This window comes from Lynx canadensis, chromosome D1, assembly GCF_007474595.2.
Source record: "Lynx canadensis isolate LIC74 chromosome D1, mLynCan4.pri.v2, whole genome shotgun sequence".
Lineage (NCBI taxonomy): Eukaryota > Metazoa > Chordata > Mammalia > Carnivora > Felidae > Lynx > Lynx canadensis.
Genome location: NC_044312.2, coordinates 21,033,608 through 21,047,482, shown reverse-complemented (window position 1 = coordinate 21,047,482; position 13,875 = coordinate 21,033,608). Strand labels below are relative to the sequence as shown.

General features: G+C 40.0%; 1 protein-coding gene across 4 annotated transcripts in view; it reads right to left on the bottom strand.

Moving 5' to 3' along the window:
• Positions 1–13,875, bottom strand: part of VWA5A (von Willebrand factor A domain containing 5A) — a 37,765-nt gene that overhangs the window by 16,914 nt on the left and 6,976 nt on the right. For all 4 annotated transcript variants that reach the window (XM_030332906.2, XM_030332908.1, XM_030332909.1 and 1 more), the window contains exons 8-15: positions 12,258–12,427; positions 11,917–12,005; positions 11,568–11,712; positions 11,026–11,105; positions 3,458–3,572; positions 2,601–2,765; positions 2,222–2,322; positions 1,704–1,957 (exon numbers count right to left, since the gene is read on the bottom strand). In XM_030332906.2, coding sequence (XP_030188766.1) covers positions 1,704–1,957; positions 2,222–2,322; positions 2,601–2,765; positions 3,458–3,572; positions 11,026–11,105; positions 11,568–11,712; positions 11,917–12,005; positions 12,258–12,427 — 1,119 coding nt within the window. The remainder of the gene's footprint in view (positions 1–1,703; positions 1,958–2,221; positions 2,323–2,600; positions 2,766–3,457; positions 3,573–11,025; positions 11,106–11,567; positions 11,713–11,916; positions 12,006–12,257; positions 12,428–13,875) is intronic.

The following is a 13,875-nucleotide window of genomic DNA, read 5'->3' as shown; positions in this document are numbered from 1 at the left end:
CTCTCTGCTAGTTTGGTCACTAAAAAAGGCAAAGAATCAAAACTAAACTGGACCCTCAACACTCCTGGGCAAAGGCTTTATTTTTCCCTGGGAATTGCACTAATTGTCCACAGAGCTACTTGAAACCCTTTCCTCAAACTCTCTCTTCTACCTCTTTTTGTCTCAGACTCAGTAGCTAGTCTTGCTGTCTCTTTCACTAAAACTATAGAAAACCTATCAGACGGAAACTCTAAGCACTTGCCTCTCAGTTTGTGAACTGGAATCAAATTCCACCACCTTTCCTCTCCTTCCTGGCAACAGTGGGTGAGTGTCCTAATACTTGTCCTTCCTGGATTTCACTGCTGCTCTAGAAGTCATCGTCTCCCACTTCCTCAGACACCCGTCTCAGTTAGCTACCCCATTCCCCCCGCCCCAAAAGTGTCAGCCCTCCCTGCTGACACTCTGACTTGGGCATTACAGCATCCTCAAATCTCCCCCATTCTGAAACTTTAAAGAGATAATAACACACAAAATTCCACCTCAACTCTACAACTTCTGTAGACACCACTCTCTATTCCCTTCCCTTTCCAGCTTCATGTTTATCAAAAGTGTCTATACATTCATTTCCTACCTCTCTTTACTCTTTAACGTCCTGTAATATGGATTCTTTCCTGACCGAAGCCAATGAAATCGCCCTTGATTACAGCAGCAAGAACTTCTCTGATAGTAACCCAATAGTCCCCCTTCAGTCTCTACTTTGACTTGTCTGCAGTATCTTACACTTTGATAATTCCACTTTTTAAAATCATATTTCATTTGTTTTGGATGTGCACTCACTTCTTCTCATCCTACTTCATTCCTTTTCATTCTGGTGTGGGGAATCCTCTTACTACCCATCCCTAGATACTGGGTTTTCTTCAGTGTTTCCATTTCGTCCCCCTTTCGTCTCACTCTGTACATGCCTTCTGATAATCTTATCTCTTCTCATGACTTTAGTTATTATTTATATGTTAAATACTCCCAAATGTGTATCTTCATCCCTGAGCTTTCCTCTGAATGGCAGAACCATCTATCTATCTTTCTACTGGACATCTTCATATGAATATGCCATAGGGATCTCAAGTTCAAAGTACTCAAAAACAATTCAACATACTACCCTCTACACTGGCTCCTGTTTTTTTTAGTTACTCTATTTAAATAAATGGTACCACTAAAACAAAAATCTGGGTGCAACTGGAAGCCTGCCTCTACTACCAACATCACACATTCCCCTCTGGCCACAGAATCCTGCCCAGGGAATTTCTCTACCTGACCCTAACCCTCAAGCCCCTAATATCTGTACTCAAGCCCACCTGACTGACGCTTGAGACACCCATTCCCTAACACTACCAAATCACTACCATCAGCCACCTGTATAATCATTACCCATCTAATTCTCCATAGGCTACATCAGCCTCAGATTTAGACTGTGTGAATACTCAATGTGTATGTGTACTTTCTGTTTTCATTTTTCTTGTTTTTTTTCCCCCTTGGGTTATTTAAAATCTCCTTGCCGGTGGGATATTTTCTAGTCCCCTAGAAAGGGACCACAGCAGCCAGAAATCCTAGATGTGGAGAGGCAAGGAAAAAAAATTCAAGTTCACAAGCTTTTACTTCAAATGACATGTTTACGTATCTAGGGCCCCTTGTGTCACATGAGTTCAAATGGGGTAAAACCCACTCACCAACTCTTTTGCATTGTGGCATCGGCGCAGCAGCACACAGCAGAACCGGCCTTGGAATGTCCCTACAAGCCAGGGGCCCCTGAACTGGCTTGTTGACATCCTTGTTGATGGCAATGAAAGCTGTGTGGGAGCTTATGACTCCACAGTCAATGCTGACTTTCAGCACATCTTTTTTAGTTTTTGCTGGAGTCTCCCCGAAGCCTATGTCCATGCTCTGGAGAAAGGCCTTGGCAGCAAGGCGGTGAATAGTGAAGCTAGAAGAAAAGAACCCCTGTGACTTAGGGAAGAGCACACACATACCAGTTCCTCAGGGCCCTCGAAAGTTAGCCTTGGCAAAGGGACGAAAAAGCCAGATAAAGGGAGAGAGAAGCTTGAATGGGTCGGAAAGGAGAAGTGTTTGTAGGGACACAATTGAGGCCCAAATTAAGAGAGAGAAGTCAACCCTCAAGGATGGCAGAGACCCCCCCCCAAAAAAAAATAAAATAAAATAAAACAGTGAAGGAAAACTGGATTCTCACTTGTCATCAAGCTTGGGTTGTAGGGAAAATGTCACCTTATTCTCACAACTCTTGCCCTGGAGTGTGTAGTTGAGGCAAACTTCTCCTGTTCCCTCTTCTGGCTGCAAAGTAGAGAAGAGTAGACGTGATGGAAGGGAGAGGTCACCAAGAGAAAGGTCACAACTGGGGCCCCTCCCAACCCAACACATTAAAATTTCTGACTAGGACCCAGGTAGCTCAGGAAATCAGAAACTGAAATCATGGAGAAGGGGGTAGGTGGGCTCCACCCGACAAGTGTGATCATTTGATGAGACTCCACCAGTTTTAAGAAAATTGTCTAGAGCAGAGGTCGGGGCCGTAACTACCCTGACTAGAGGAACAAACAAGAATTGGAACTCACCGGCATGGTCCCAGTCAACTGGGCATAGACAATTAACCTCTGACCCTTATAGAGGACAGTCTGTTCAGGTGAAAGCGTTTTAGCAGACAGACCACGAGGCAAATCCCAGTTCACAGAAACATCCTCTACTGCGGGCTGTAGAGCGTGTTTCAGGGCCCTAAGTGCCTGGTGGAAGACAGAGAACAGACTAAGCAAAAAAATAATAACGTCAATAATAACTACTATCAGCTGAATACTTATTATGCACCAGGTGCTATGCAACACTGTATATGTTATGCCTATTCCGTAATATTGTCCTAGGAGGCGGTAGGCGTAAGGGAGGATAAAGTAAAGGATGGCAGCACCCCGGAAAGAGGAACTTACAAACATAAGCAGAGGAAGAAGATGCCTTCCCTTGTGTGCACTGATCAAATGGGAATATGAATTGACTGCCTCTGCCAATCTACTAGACATACTACATTTCATCCTTCTTGTTCTCTTCGTCTCATTTGCATGGAGGATAGGATAGAGCACCAAAGTGTTCCTTAAGCACACATGTAGAATCCGGATCATGACGGTCACAATCCTTAGTTTCTTTCTGGTCTTAAACACAAAGCCCTGAACTCCTCTGGCATCTTGTCTCTGGGCTTCCAACTACTAGGACCAGATGCCATTTCTCCAGAAACTGCAGTAGGCCCCATTTACATCAGGTCAAAAGGAGCCCCACTATGTATTATAGCCCAAGGCGTTATGGATATAAGAAAATGAATTCTGGCGTCAAGATGTTGCCTCTGCCCTTGGGGCAGTGTCTCCCCCCGACCCCCGCTCCACACTCCCTCTGGATCACAAGGCCCTCTGAACACAAGGCCTGTCCTCACCTTGGCCTGCATCCTGTCCTTGCCTGTGATAAATTCTGAAGTGCCACCTCCTACCCGGGCAATGCCTTTTATGAGGCTGGTGGAGGCTCCTTCTCCAATCCCAAAGGAGAAACATCTGCAATTGTACAAGGATGAGAAGTTAGAGACAGACACTACAGAGGGAAATTATAAATTAACACGTAATAGTCAAAAATACATAAAGAGATAAATAGCTAGTCTAGTTCCTTGACCCAAATCAGGAGGCCAAATGCCTTAAATTAATGATGCAATTTATTTTTTTTTAATTTTTTTTTTAACGTTTATTTATTTTTGAGACAGAGGGAGACAGAGCATGAATGGGGGAGGGGCAGAGAGAGAGGGAGACACAGAATCTGGAGCAGGCTCCAGGCTCTGAGCTGTCAGCACAGAGCCCGACGCGGGGCTCGAACTCACGGACCGCGAGATCGTGACCCGAGCTGAAGTCGGACGCTTAACCGACTGAGCCACCCAGGCGCCCCTAATGATGCAATTTAATCATCACAAGATTCCTAAGAGGCAGACTTATGCTTCATTTTGCAGATAAGAAACTGAGGGCCAACAAATTGAAGAGATATGCCCAAGATCACACACCTACCAAATGGTAGAGATGACATTTGAGCACTGGTCTATGTGACCATAAGATCCCCCTGGCAAAACAATATATATTACGCTGATTCTAGAAGCAGAAAAAAAAAAATCTTCGGACCATATCCTCATCAATTATTTTAATAATAAATCCAAAGAACGGTGGGAGAAAGTGGGAGAGGTAAGATCAAAGAGACACTATCATTAGCGCCTTGCTAACATTGTACTAGAGCCATATCTGCCCTGGCAAGACCAGCCCTAGGGTGGGAAAGGGTACCTCCTGCTCTTCTAGCTGGAGAGTTCTCTCCCTGCCATAATCCAGGTGCACTAAATAGCTTTTTAATTACAATTTGGCTTCCCAACTAAACTGCCTATTAGTGGCAACACTAATATAAGCATTTTTAGAAGGCATGACAAGGAGACGTCTCATTGTAAATTAATGCACTGAAATTTTGGCTTATGCATCAGTCTCTTTTGAATGGGGTTAGTGTGAGTCATCATCCCCAATTCTAGTGACATCATAACATTCTGAACTTGTAGGGCTAAGAACCAGACTTCTAATTAGAGTGACCGACCTGTGACAATGCCCCTAGAGACCACAACCTGCCAGCATCTTGATATTATCATCTTTAAATTTCCAATGCGGCATTGCAACAGTAGCCTACATTCCTTATGGCTTATGAAGGGCTTTTATGTGCATGTTTAAGTGTTGTATGTGTAAAACTAAAGCTAAACATTAGTTATGGATGGCTATCAACATGCCTAGGACTTACTTAAGTGCTTCCTATGGGTGACAATAATAAGGATAGTAATTACAATAATGGTGACAATTTATCTAGCACATGTTGTATGTGAAGCACAGTTCCTAATGCTTTACTTAGGTATACCCTTTTAACCCTCACAGCAAACCCATAAGAAAAATACTGCTGTTGTCTTTATTTTCAAATGAGGAAACTGAGATAGGGAGCTTAGCTGATTTATCCAAACAGCTAGCAAGCAGGTGAAATGGAACTTAAATATATGATATGGACCTAAAGGAGAACACCATAGGACAGTACTGCTCGCAGCAAAGCCAAAGTTTCAGCCAGTAGAGAACTGGAAAAGCTGTATACAATATTCTTAACCATCTTTTTTGAAAACATCAAATGGCTTCAAAGACAATAGGAATGTATGGGCCATGACCTGGGAGAGGAGAGAGGCCAAGAGAGATGGGACTGGTATCTGGTTACCTGTTACCCTTGAAGATAGTGCCAAGTACAAAACAGATGGCCCGAAAGACTGAAAAACTAAGTGGTTTCAGACTTGGACTTTCCAAACAGAAGTTGCCCTTACAGACACCTCAGGGCTTTTTTTTAACACAACCCTGCAGAACTACTCCCCAGAGGTAGAGATGAATCTGAAAGGAACCAGCCGTCAAATGTCTGAAGCTCATTTGGCTCTAATTAGACTAGGATGCTCTGCTTCTAGTCTCCCAACCTGTCAGAAGGAAAGAGTCAATCCTCGCAGAGGGAAGAGAACATCATCTAGAGGCTCAGAGGAGTTCTAGAACTTTTCATATAGAATATCTGACACCTAACAAAAGAATAGAAAATCCCCAAATATTGGGGAATTACACGATACTTCTGAATAATTTAGGCTTTAAAAAATTGCAATGATACTACTCTTACGTGGATGCCAATGGAAAATGACAGATCCCAATTAGGATTCAGATATATATGTTTAAATGTATACATCTAAATGCATGCATTAGAAAAGAAAAGTCTAAAACTCAACTGCCTGAGCATCCATCCCCAGATGTTAGAAAAAGAACGGCCAATAAATCCAAAGAATTTAAAGGAAAATGAAAATAATAAAGATTGGAGTGACATTATTGATAGAAAAAACTACCATACAATAGAGAGGGTTAAAAAAAAACACCTCAAAAGTGCTCTGAAAGGATTATTAAAATTGACAAACATTTAGGGCAAGGAAAAAAACAAAGAAGACACAAATACCCAACATCAGGAATGAAAAGGTAATATGTCACAGATTCTACAAAATTTAACAACAGCATAAGGCAATATAGCATAAGAGAATTTTATCCAAAGACATTTAAAATTCAGATAAAATATACAAATTCCCATAAAAAGCAAAAATGTATAAAAGTAGGAATAGTGCATTTCAAAAAAAAGATATTTAAAAAATTTCCCACAAAAAAGGCCTCCTGACAACTTCTAGTAAACATTTAATAAAGAGGGGTGCCTGGGTGGTACAGTCGGTTAAGCATCTGACTCTTGATTTTAGGTCAGTCATGATCTCATGGTTCATGGGTTTGAGCTCCGCATTGGGCTTTGCACTGACAGTATGGCGTCTGCTTGGGATTCTCCTTCTCTCTCCCTCTCTCTCTGCCAAAGCAAATAAATAAACTTAAAAAATTGTTTTTTAAAAACATTTAAAAAAGAAAATCTTTCAGATAATAGAAAAATAGACAATTTTAGCTCATTTTCTGATGCCAGAATAACAATGACATCAAAACCTGACAAGAATAGTATAAGAAAATATATGTTGACGTTTCTCATGAAAATATATGTAAAAATCCTAAAGTTGAAAAAAAATCCTGAAGTTACCAGACAACTGAATCCAAAAATACATTAAAAAAAGTTAATAGATCACAACTAATTTGGGTTTATTTCAGAAAGGCAAGGTTGGTCTAATACTAGTCATTATAAGTCACACATGAAAAGAAAAAAAGGATAAAATCAAACACTCATCTCAACAGATACATAAAATGCATTTGATGTAATTCAACAATCATTCATGGTTTTTGTTAGAAAAAAAAGAAAGAAAAAATAACTCTCAAAATAAATAAAATTTCCTTAATCTGATGATATGTACAAAAAAACCTATAGCCAGCAATCATACTTATTGATGCAGTGTTGAACATGTTCCCTCTGAAGTCCAAAACAAGGAAAGAATGCCAGCTATGACCACATCTATTCAGGTTTATACTAAAGTTCTTTTCCATGGCAAAAGGGAAGGGAAGAAAAATAAAATCTATAAGAATCTGCAAATATACTATTAGAATTAATATTTAAATAAGGCAAAGTCACTGAATAAAAGGTCCATGTAAATTTTAAAAGCTATTATAATCAATTTCTATTTAGAAATAAATGTCCAGTGGGGCGCCTGGGTGGCGCAGTCGGTTAAGCGTCCGACTTCAGCCAGGTCACGATCTCGCGGTCCGTGAGTTCGAGCCCCGCGTCGGGCTCTGGGCTGATGGCTCAGAGCCTGGAGCCTGTTTCCGATTCTGTGTCTCCCTCTCTCTCTGCCCCTCCCCCGTTCATGCTCTGTCTCTCTCTGTCCCAAAAATAAATAAATGTTGAAAAAAAAATAAAAAAAAGAAAAAAGAAAAAAAAAAGAAATAAATGCCCAGTAAATAAAATGATTTTAAAAATACTATTTAAGATAGTATCTAGGGCACCTGGGTGGTTCAGTCAGTTAAGTGTTCAACTCTGGATTTCGGCTTAGGTCATGATCTCACAGTTTGTGGGATCAAGGCCCATGTCTGGATCTTTGCTGGCCGTGTGGGGCCTGCTTGGGATTCTCTCTCCCCTTCTCTCTCTCTGCCCCTGCCCTCCCCTCAAAATAAATAAATAAACATTTAAAAATCAAAAGAGTATCAAACACCTAGGGAAAAATCTAATAACAAACGCATGAAGACCTCTACACAGAGAATTATAAAACATTACAGAGAGATTTTGTATGTATTGTTGGATTAAGGAAATGAGTACATTTACTAATTTTATGGGAAACCAGGTTTGTTACCATAGAGGAAAAAAGGCACAAATATGGAATAGAAGAAAAAAGAGAAAGAATATTATGTTATTACCTTGGAAGTAGGGGTATCAGTTAAAACAAATTCTTTTAATAGTTGCTAGTTCAGTCTGCCAAAAATGGCTACAATCAAGAACAGCCCCGTAACAGAGTTATGCCTAATACTCAAATATTGACCTCTATTTGTCATTTTCACTGAAAGAAACTAGGCTTCTTGTAGAAATAACTGGCGATAGGGATGGAAAAGTACAGATGAGTCTGTACTCTTTTATAAGAAAGAAAGGAAATATTCAAACACCAAAGAGACACATGAAAAAGACATAGGAACAAGTGAAACGCAGCTCCCACTGGCCAAAACTGGAATTTTTGAAAATCTAAATGAAAACTGAAAATAATGAACCTTAAAATATTGAAAAACAATCCAAAATTTTGGAAGAATCCCAAAGTCTATATGCGCACAACAAACGGAAGGGAGGGAGGGAGGGGGAAGGAACATCTTTTTTTTTTTTTTAATGTTTATTTATTTTTGAGAGAGCACAAGAAGGGGAGGGGCAGAGAGAGGGCCACAGAGGATCCGAAGCAGCCTCTGCACTGAGAGCAGTAAGTCTGATGTGGGGCTCAAACTCATGAACCGCAAGATCATGACCTGAGCTGAAGTCGGATGCTCAACCGATTGAGCCACCCAGGCACCCCAAGAAACGCTTCTTTACAGTAAGATGCCAACTAATCTGGAAAAGTTGACAGAACTTAAAAATCACCATTTGTAACCACTGACAATAATATTTGGGTAATAATCATCAATGAATGCTGGATCTACAGAGTAAACATCTGTTGAGAACAAGATGTTTACCAAAATTTCCAAGTTTTCTGTCAGATACCACCTTTTAACGAAGTGGTCAAGCCTATCAGCAGACTCAATGTTACTTTTGGAATATTTCTTCCCAAAATATTTAATATTAACCTAAGCGTGAATTTAAGTAATCAAACACAAACATAAATTGAGTCTCTACAAAAATAACTAGATAGTCCTCTTTAAAAATATCCGTGTCATGAAAAATAATGAAAGGCTGAGGATCTCTCCCGGAGTAAAGAAGATTAAGGAAACATAACAATGAAATAAAATGTTTGGTCTTAGATTTCCTCTGGGAACAAAAGCAAAGACAAACAAAGAAAAATCTGTAAAGGACAGTATTAGAAAGCTTGGCAAATATGGCCTGTATTTAGATAGTATCATCTCAACATTAGATATCCTGAGTTTAATAGTTTCATTGTGGTTATTCATCAGGATGTCCCTGTTCTTAGAAGATAAGGTGCGTTATTATTTGCATATGAAGAATTACAGTATCTGTGGTTTGCTCTCGAATATTTCAGACAAAAAATAGGTGAGGCAAATGTGGTAAAACACGGACCTCTGGTAGAAGGGTATATGAGTGTCTGTTGTTCTATTCTTCCAACTTCTCTACAGGTTTCAATTTTTAAATAAAATATTGGAAACACACATTCAGAAGAATCAAGAAAGACCTAAATAAATGGATGGACACACCATCTAAATAGATTAGACTACTCAATATAACAAACACTAACTTGTCCCAAAACTGATCTATAAAATCAATGCAATTCTCTCTCCTTTTTTTAAGTAATCTCTATGCCCAAGATGGGGCTTGAACTCATAACCCCGAGATCAAGAGTCACATGCTCTACTGACTGAGCCAGCCGCACCCCTAAAGTCAATGTAATTCTAATCAGTATCTCAACAGTCTCCTTTTTTTGGTAAAAACTGACAAACGAATTCTAAAATACAAATATAAAGAGTCATGAGCAGCTGAGTATCTCAACAGTCTCCTTTTTTTGGTAAAAACTGACAAACGAATTCTAAAATACAAATATAAAGAGTCATGAGCAGCTGAGTATCTCAACAGTCTCCTTTTTTTGGTAAAAACTGACAAACGAATTCTAAAATACAAATATAAAGAGTCATGAACAGCTGAGACAATCTTGAAAAAAAAAAAACAAAGTTGAAGACTTACTCTATTGGAAATCAATATTTATCAGAGAGCTACGTAAATTTATCTGGTATAGTACTGGCACATGTCCAGATAAATAGACTAATGGGATGGAACAAAGGATCCAAGAACAATTACTACATGTGTAGATGTTTATCTGTGACAAAAATGACACTGTACATCAGTGAGAACTTTTCAATAAATGGTACAGGGTCAATATGAAATCAACATGAGAAGATAATGAAAATTGGCCCCTACTTCACACAACACACACACACAAAATCCATGTGAACTATAGATCTAACTCTCTCTCTCTCTCTCTCTCTCTCTCTCTATATATATATATATATATACATACATACACATATAACTATCTATTATTCTATGGAATACTACACACCAATGAAAATTAACCATGGCTCCATGCAAAATAGGTACGAATATCAACATACTACTGAGGGCAAGAAGTAAAATACACAGAAACAAAAACATATTGTATAACCCACTTATTTTTATTTGAAAACAAGCAAAAATAATCCATGGTGTTACAGGTCAGGAAAGCTATTTCCTTTGGAGAGGTAAAAGTTGGTAGTGATCAACTCTGTGATTCACCCAGCTGTATACTTGTGATTTGTGTAGTTTTGTGTATGTTTTACTTTGATAAAAATGGTTATAGTTTAAAAAAAAAAAAAACTGTCTTGGGGCACCTGGGTGGCTCAGTTGGTTAAGTGTCCAGCTTCGGCTCAGGTCATGATCTCACTGCTCGTGAGTTCAAGCCCTACATCGGGCTCTGTGCTAACAGCTCAGAGCCTGGAGCCTGCTTCAGATTCTGTCTCCGTCTCTCTGCCCCTTCCCCACTCACTCTCTGTCTCTTTCTCTCTCAAATATGAATAAAACATTAAAAAAATTTTTTAAACTGTCTTACTATTCAATTTTTGTTTCCATATGGTTTAGACATTATTTAGAAAATGACTTTTATCTTTTACTAGAGAGGGGAAAATGATATAGAAAAAGCTTTTTAGCTAGTAAAACTAAAATTCTTGAATCGCTCTCTCCTCTGAAAGGAATGTCAACCCTGGTAGCAATTGGCAGTAAACTACATGTGCCACCACCCGGGTCAGTCACCCAGAACTCACATTCTCTTCCTACCTGTGCCTCAGTCTGTGGTTCCGAACTTCTTTAATTATACTGAACGTGTCAGTAACTTCTCCATCTGTGAAGACAAAAAGCTGTAGATAGAAAGAAGCCATTCGTCAAATCTCTGTGAAGATCATTTTTTAAGACGCCAGAATTTGCCCTTGGGAAAAATCAACTGTTTCATTCCAGAGACTACAGCCCCTTCAGACGGGTGTGAGGTCCCTAACGTTCCATGGTCACTTGCACCACATTCTCACACGGCTTGTTTGGGACCTGGGATTTTCATCACCTCCCCCTTCTCGTCTCATCTAAAACTTTTGTGGGACTCCACAAAACAACTTCCACCACCCACCGCCCACAGCACGGAGCTAAGGAAAGGAATTCTATTAAACGCTTCTTGTCTCTTGTCTTATTCTCTTCACTGTATGATAGAAGACTCTGAATTTTATGTCCTATTTTAACAAACCTACAACCAAGCTCAGGGGGATGGATTCTTGAACAGAGATTTCATTCTCTCTGTTGCCTTCTGCTGGCTCTGTTCCAGGTGTTCCTACCTGTAGGGGGTGGCCCGGGGTGGAAGGTTCTCTGTAAATGACCTGGAGCGGTGTCAAGATTTCCGTGCCCCCTAGGTCCGCCCGCATAAGTTTAACTCTCCTCAGTGCCTCTTCCATGGTATCCTGAGTGTATTTCACACTATTCCTGAGAAAAACAAACACGCCCAGTGATACGATAGCTGCTCAACACCACCCAGTATCAAGTCCCTGAACTGAGATACCCCCACTATAAACAACCTCACCTGAAATACCCAACGCCAAAGTCAACTGTGCAAGGAACCCCTCTAACAATCTACTTCTGTCTTTGAAGTTTCCTTTTGGACTCTCTGTAGGCTTTCTAGAAACTTACGGAAAGAATGCCTCGAAGGAAGATCCAAATGCATAGATATTGAAATAACAGTTTACAGGCAAACTCTTCAGCAGCAAAATCAGTGTTTCCTGAAGGAAGAGAGTACAAGGAGACAGTGAGAGAGGCTCCTCCCAGACACACAGACCCTCCCAGTGTAATTCTTACAGGGGTGGGCCTTCCCACATTTCATGACTCCAGGCCCTTATATCCCAAGGCTATTCTCAGAGTGGTCATGTTAGACGTAGCTCAGAAGGGGAAAGTTCCAGATGGACCCCAATTTAACTCTTGCGATTCATCCTCCTTTGTGCACGTGACCAGAAAAAGAAAGTAACTAGCTTTACCTTGGCTGCCTCTATGCGCAACTGTGATTTATCCTGTTTACTTATGGGGCACTGCATACTCCCTGAGCAGTCCATGAGGAAGACGAATTCTCCACAGATAGCTGATGGCTCAACTTCTGGGATATTTGGGTAGAAACACACCATCGCAGATGGATCTTTCATCAAACCATCTAATTTGAAAAGATAAGGACACCAGAACATGAAAAGGAACCCAAGAATACCGGAGACCCCAAGAATCGGTGTAGTCAGTTACATAGGGAGCTGAGAAAATCCAAATCTAAAATGCTATTTGCTCTTCATACTGTATATCCTGGCAGAGGGTTTGGGGTGAGTTATAAACATATAAAAGATAGAGAAGCAGAAAAGATATGGAAGAAAAAAAGAAGGTAGAGGTCACAGGTACAACCAATAATTAAAATATATAATTGGATGCTAGTTTCCTAGCAGGGAGGTAATTGAGTGAAACGCCTGAAGTTAAAATGTTCTGGAATCTGCCAGAAGAATCGAGCTAATTTATTGGCAGGGACACCTTCTCTTCAGATCAAATCAATAGGAAATGTATTATGTGGGTCCTTGTTTAGGTCTTTAATTATACTTTTGAAATAATGAAGGCTCATGGGCAACTCCTATGTTGGCAGTTTGCAAGAGCTGAAAGTATAAGTGTCATACACACCAAGGAAAGTCCTCTGCTTTGGGGATGAAACATTTAATGATACTCTCCGGAAGTGGGATGTGTGTTAGACTCTAACAGCATCATCCAAGCAACACTGTGAAGGAAACCATGGGAGTCTGACCCATGTTACCAGGCTGTCAAAGCTTTGGTTTTATTTTGAGGAACAAGTGAAAACTGATGCAAGAATTGAAATGTTAGTATTGAGACAGAGATGAAGTGAGAATGGCTGGGTGATCAGATCCACTCCAGTTTTACAGTTCAGAGAATATAAGAGGACAAAGAATTAAATTCCCGTACCTGACTGCTATAAAGTGATTCCAGGATTTATAGGTTTCAATACTCAGTAGCCTTGGCATTCAATACGACTACAGGATGTGGCTCGTTTTAATCTCTTACCCTTGGGATACCCCAATGACCAAACTGGCTTCCAAATGAAATGGGCACAGCTCATCAAATATTTGCTTGAACGCTAGTTCAAGAATAACTTCTAAAAAATCCAAATCGCTGCATACAGAATGGAAGGGTAGCTTTTTTTTTTTTTTTTTTTTTTTAATGGGCAAGGTAAATTCCATTCTATTTAAAGAGGCAGCTTATTGTAGTGGGATTGGCACTGGACTGGTAAATCAGACAATCTGCCATGACAATGAAACAGGTGCATATGTTTAATGTGTTTAGAACAATGCCAGATATACAGTATGCACTATCTAGGTATTTCTACTATAATTCCTTTGGCTTGGCTCAAATTATTTTCACCTTTATGAGTCTCTGCTTCCTCATTTTCAAATAAGACATTTCAAGCCCTAGCTCTTCTGCTTGCTGGCCTCAGTTTCTTCATCTGAACAATCCAAGTAGTAATACCTGACTCAAGATCATGTTAAGGGTTCAGTGATACACGTTTAAGGAACTGAATCGAGGCCTTAACTCAGGCTAAGCTCTTAATAACAA